The sequence below is a fragment of the Pan paniscus genome, chromosome 2 (genome assembly GCF_029289425.2).
Source record: "Pan paniscus chromosome 2, NHGRI_mPanPan1-v2.0_pri, whole genome shotgun sequence".
Taxonomy (NCBI): domain Eukaryota; kingdom Metazoa; phylum Chordata; class Mammalia; order Primates; family Hominidae; genus Pan; species Pan paniscus.
Genome location: NC_085926.1, coordinates 48,234,453 through 48,240,452, shown reverse-complemented (window position 1 = coordinate 48,240,452; position 6,000 = coordinate 48,234,453). Strand labels below are relative to the sequence as shown.

The 6,000-nt window shown below is 51.0% G+C and overlaps 1 protein-coding gene across 3 annotated transcripts in view; it reads right to left on the bottom strand.

Moving 5' to 3' along the window:
- Window positions 1-264: 264 nt before the first annotated feature.
- Window positions 265-6,000, bottom strand: part of ZNF589 (zinc finger protein 589) — a 32,281-nt gene continuing 26,545 nt past the window's right edge. Inside the window, exons 4-5 of one of the 3 annotated variants that reach the window (XR_010111427.1) lie at window positions 2,544-5,592; window positions 265-2,437 (exon numbers count right to left, since the gene is read on the bottom strand). Coding sequence is in view for 2 of the 3 variants with exons in the window: in XM_003818422.5 (XP_003818470.1) it covers window positions 3,725-5,592 (1,868 nt within the window). In the remaining variant the exon portion in view is untranslated. Of the gene's footprint in view, window positions 5,593-6,000 lie in introns of all 3 variants that reach the window. The other 2 variants (XM_008971730.4, XM_003818422.5) reach the window with 2 other exon arrangements.

Genomic DNA, 6,000 nt, shown 5'->3' with positions numbered 1-6,000 from the left:
CCTGCTCGCCGCAGTATTGCAAGTCTCTCTTCTCCGCGTTGCTGAGAGTCCAGGTTTATTCGTCACAACAGGTGGGTCTCGATCTCCCATCCCTGAGGCCACCGCAACAGGGCAGTGGGAAGTGTCTCCCCTGGGTAGGGTGACTGAAGACCCCTTCCCAAAGGAGAATGGGAATCCCAGACGAGCCCCCAGAATTGTTGGATATAAAATGCTCTAGGATGAAATGCTCAGTGCCATGAAGTAAAACCAGCACTCAGGCAAAAGTTTAATTTCTCTCAGCAAGGTAATTTACTTCTGCAGAACGGTGCCACTTGTGTCAATCAAGATCACAAGAGCACAGAGAACAAAGGAGACCAGGGGATTTTTATCCGTAACACAGTCCCTATCTCTGTGTCATTCCCCCATGGGCTGGGGTCAGACTGCACAATCTGAGCTGACCCAATTGGCCACTTGTACATATTTTCCTAAATATAGAAGGGGAGGGGGACATGAGTTACAGAGGTGGAGTGTGAGGCGTGCAGTTTCGGGGGAACAATGGGTACAGGTAACCAAGGGAACAGATGTGAATTATTGATTAAAGCTGACGAGAATGGGGTAGGCTGTTTACAGTAACTAGGGGTAAGGAAGAACAAGAAAGTTGAATTTGAGAACAAGGATAAGGAAGTTAGCAGGCTAAACCCTTTGAAGAGAGACTCAGATTTACTGCAGCTTACAATCTCTTCCTATGACTGCCTGGACCTGACAGTCCTCTTGCCGGACCAGATCTGTGTGGTGTCTCGACAGTGCCTACATGGATTTTAATAGAAAATGAACACTTTTTTCTCCCTCTCATGTTTAAAGTAGATGTATGATCACTAATTTTTCCACTTTCATTTTTCTATGGGAGGAGTAACTTCGAGGTCTTGTGGAATGATGGTGTCCCACCCTTCCCCTGCCCAGCAACCCCTAAACACACACACATACACACACTTTCTATGGCTTTTAGCTCAGGCCATGGGAAAGGGGCAGCATTAGTGAGAGGTGACAACGTGTTAGCAGCCCTCGCTCACTCTCAGCGCCTCCCCAGCCTCAGCGTCCGCTCTGGCCACGCTTGAGGAGCCCTTTAGCCAGCCGCTGCACTGTGGGAGCCCCTCTCTGGGTTGGTCAAGGCCGGAGCCAGCTCCCTTGGCTGGCAGAGAGGTGTGGAGGGAGAGGCGCAGGCGGGAACCAGGGCTGCACATGGGGCTCGCAGGCCAGCATGAGTTCCGGGTGGGCGCAGGCTCGGGGGCCCCCACACTCGGAGCGGCCGGCTGGCACCACAGGCCCCAGGCATTAAGGGGCTTAGCACCCGGGCCAGCAGCTGCAGAGGGTGCACCGGGTCCCTCAGCACTGACAGCCTGTCCACGCCGCACTTGAATTCTCACCGGGCCTCAGCCGCCTCCCCATGGGGCAGGGCTCGGGACCTGCGGCCTGCCATGCCCAAGCCACCCCCGACCGCCATGGGCTCGCATGCAGCCCGAGACTCCCCGACAGGCGCTGCCCGTCCCATTGACCGCCCAAGGGCTGAGGTGTGCAGGCGTGAGGCGCAGGACTAGCAGGCAGCTCCACCCACAGCCCCAGTGCGGGATCCACTAGCGGAAGTCAACTGGGCTCCTGAGTTGGGTGGGGTCTTGGAGAACTTTTATGTCTAGCTGGAGGATTGTATATGCGCCAAGCAGCACTCTCTGTCTAGCTCGGGGTTTGTGGATGCACCAATCAGCACTCTGTATCTAACTAACCTGGTGGGGACTTGGAAAACTTTTATGTCTAGCTAGAGGATTGTAAATGCACCAATCAGCACTCTGTGTCTAGCTCAAGGTTTGTAAACGCACCAATCAGTGCTCTGTGTCTAGCTAATCTAGCGGGGACTTGGAGAACTTGTGTCTAGCTAAAGGATTGTAAACGCACCAATCAGCACTGTGTCTAGCTAAAGGTTTGTAAACGCACCCATCGGTGCTCTGTGTCTAGCTAATCTAGTGGGGACTTGGAAAATTTTTATGTCTAGCTAGAGGCTTGTAAATGCACCAATCAGCACTCTGTGTCTAGCTCAGGGATTGTAAATGCACCAATCAGCACACTGTCAAAACGGACCAATATGCTCTCTGTAAAATGGACCAATCAGCAGGATGTGGGTGGGGCCGGATAAGGGGATAAAAGCAGGCCACCCGAGCCAGCAGCGGCAAGCCACTCAGGTCCCCTTCCATGCTGTGGAAGCTTTGTTTTTTCACTCTTCACAATAAATCTTCCTGCTGGTCACTCTTTGGGTCCGCGCCACCTTTAAGAGCTGTAACACTCACCGCAAAGGTCCGCAGCTTCACTCCTGAAGCCAGCAAGACCACGAACCCACCGGAAGGAACTAACAACTCCAGATGCGCCGCCTTTAAGAGCCGTAACACCGCTAAGGTCTGCAGCTTCACTCCTGAAGCGAGACCACAAACCCACCAGAAGTTAGAAACTCTGGACACATCCGAACATCAGAAGGAACAAACTCCAGACACACCATGTTTAAGAATTGTAACACTCACCGTGAGGGTCCACGGCTTCATTCTTGAAGTCAGCAAGACCAAGAACCCACCAATTCCGGACACATTAGGGTGGTAGGCCAGTCAGGGGGGAGATCCTACATTCCAGGTACCCCTAGCCCTTCCCCTAAGCAGGCTAACCTTGGGGATTCCCTGGAGATCAACCACTTCCAGTGAGAGGGAGTGGACAAAAGCCTCTGGACCAGCCATTCCTTCTCTCTCTCCAAGTCCTTCTTCCTCTCTAGCATCAAAACCAAGCCTAAGTATTTTGAGGTTACATGAACATCTCTCCCCTTCTTTTCTGTGGCAGAGTCCCTTAGCAAATAGAGGCACTGGGGCCTGAGTGGATAGCTCTCCAAGGTACACTCATTGACACAGGGTATCAGGTAGGGCTAGCCCCAGGCCAAGGGAGTAAGGCAAACTGTCAGAACCTGGGCCATATGGGCCCTGGAGTGTGAGGAGAGACAAATGGCTAAAGGCCCTGGCACCATTCCTGGACGTAATTTAGCCACCCAAGCATGGCTAAAACACTGGGTACTGAGATTGGAGGATTTAAGAGGAGCTGTGTTTAAAAAACCCTTAAACCTGGTATTGGAAGGCTGATGATGCGGCATTGCTAGATCCCTGTCATTGAAGGCCAAGGTGGCGTGGCTATGTTTAAGTCCTGAGTCTGAAGAACTTTTAGAGTGTGGTTAAAGAATCTTGGATTTGGAGGGTTAGGAAGGGGACCTGGTAAAGGTGTCCCTCAGATTGTAGGGCTGGAGACTGAACTCTGAGTAAAATCTAAAGGTGGGGTAGGAGAGGAAACAGCAAAGGCTAGAGATGTAGAAAAAAATAAAGCAGGAGAGTGTCATGGAAGCTAATGGAAGAACACAGTTGAAGAAGGAAGTAGTCAGATGCAAAGACCATTCCTCCAAGGGGACCATCACTTGACACCTCTGCTCTCAGAAGTTAGATCTCTGTCATCTTCACATCTAAAGGAATGTAAGGGGTCAAAAGACTGTCCCCAAAGCTCTTAGAACAAGAGTGGGGTGGGCGTACAGTGGATAGATTTGACTCCAAGTATCTCTTAAGGGGCCACTTCCAGCCAACACCTTACTCTCACTCCATGAAGGTTTCTCCCGAGTGTGTCCTCTGACACGTGACAAGTAATGATGTCCACGTACAGCTCTGTCCACATTACCTTACAAACAAGGCTTCTCCCTAAGCATTTCCGCTGGTGTGGCTGATGGCTGACTTGTTGCTAAAATCACATCCTCACTCCTTGCACCTCTAAAGCTTTTCCCCGAGTGTATCTTCTGGTGTATGATGAGCTGTGACTTTCTCCTAAAGCTTCGCCCACACTCCACGCATGCATAAGGCTTCTCCCCCGAGTGTATCCTCTGATGTAAGCTGAGAGTGGACTTGTGGCTAAAGTTTCGCCCACACTCGATGCACGCGTAAGGTTTCTCTCCTGTGTGTGTCCTCCAGTGTCTGTTGAGGAGTATCTTCCGGCCAAATCCCCGTCCACATTCCCCACACACATAAGGCTTCTCCCCTGAATGTGTCTGCTCGTGTGCGAGGAGAGTTGATTTATCACAAAAGCCTCGCCCACACTGGCTGCACACATAAGGTTTTTCCTTGGAGTGTGTACTCCGGTGGTAGTGGAGGGTTGACTGAGCTATAAAGCCTCGCCCACACTCTCCGCAGACATAAGGCTTTTCTCCTGTGTGTGTCCTCTGGTGTCTGATGAGCTGTGATTTCGTGATAAAGCCTTGCCCACACTCCGTGCATGCATAAGGCTTCTCCCCAGAGTGTATCCTCTGATGTACACTAAGAGCGGACTTGAGGCTAAAGTTTCGCCCACACTCAAAGCACGTGTAAGGCTTCTCTCCCGTGTGTGTCCTCCAGTGTCCATTGAGGACTATCCTCCGGCTAAATCCCCGCCCACATTCCCCACACACATAAGGCTTCTCCCCTGAGTGTGTTCTCCGATGTGATTTGAGCGACGACTTCTGGCTAAATCCATGCCCACACTCCTCACACACATGAGGTTTCACCTCTGAATGTGTCCACTGGTGTAGGAGGAGAGTTGATTTAGCACGAAAGCCTCGCCCACACTCTCTGCAAACAAAAGGCTTCTCATCTGAATGTATCCTCTGGTGTGCGTTGAGACATGATCTCCTTACAAAGCCTCGGCCACAATCCCTGCACACATAAGGCTTATCCCCCGTGTGAATTCTCTGGTGCTTAATGAGCTCTGACTTTTCACGAAAGCCTCGCCCACACACTGTGCACATAAATGACTTCTCCCTTGTGTGTGTCCTCTGATGTCTGATGAGGTATGGCTTGCAGCTAAAGCCTCGCCCACAATGGCTGCACACATAAGGTTTCTCCCCGGAGTGTGTACTCAGGTGGTTGCGGAGGACTGACTCAACTATAAAGCCTCGCCCACACTCTCCGCAGACATAAGGCTTTTCTCCTGTGTGTGTCCTCTGGTGTATGATGAGCTGTGACTTCCTGCTAAAGCCTCGCCCACACTCCCTGCACACCTGTGACTGCCTTTTGTCTGAAGATTTTTCTGCTGTGACTGCCTTCTGTCTGAACAGGTTTGACTTCTGGTTAAAAGCTAGTGCACACTCCCCAAACCTGACTGCTCCAAACCCTGGGGTTTCTGCCCTCTTGGAAATTCTGTCTACTTCCTCAGAGCTTGCATTCTGGGCTGGACTGAGTTGTATCTCTAATATTCTGTTGCCTCCCCAAGAGCTTATTGGTGGTCTCTGGAACAGGCTAGAGAAACCCACTAAAGCCCCCCTCTCATTTGTACTCCAAAACAAGGGTCTGACGCCTCCTTCCACTCGTTGATCTTCTGCTTCAGCCCCCCTGTGATTTTTATCAGAAGGACGTTGTGACTGTGGCTGATCCTCTGGGCAGGGATTTCCTGGGTGGAGTTGATTTCCTGCATGGAAACCTGGAATAGGATGATTGTGTAGCTCATCTTGGTTGAGGAATTGCGGACTGCCAAAGGCCAGAGGGCAACAAGGGCAGGTATGGACTTCTGGCTTTGATTCTGCTGAAGAAAGAAAGTTTCCAGTCAGAAGAGTCATAGGAAGGGCTGACTGGGCTCTTGTTTTATGATAAGACCTGGCCCATTAATCATTCTCAATGATTAAAGTCTTTCTCCCCAAGATGTGCTGTGCAGGACCTATATTTTCATTCAACCTCTTCAAACTTTTGATTTGGAAATCATTTCAAATATACAGAAAAGTTGCAAGAATATGAATAATACAAAGGGCTGGGCACAGTGGCTCACGCCTGTAATCCCAGCACTTTGGGAGGCGGAGGCGGGCAGATCACGAGGTCAAGAGATTGAGACCATACTGCCCAACATGGTGAAACCCTGTCTCTACTAAAAATACAAAAATTAGCTGGGTGGAGTGACGGGCGCCTGTAGTCCCAGCTACTCGGGAGGCTGAGACAG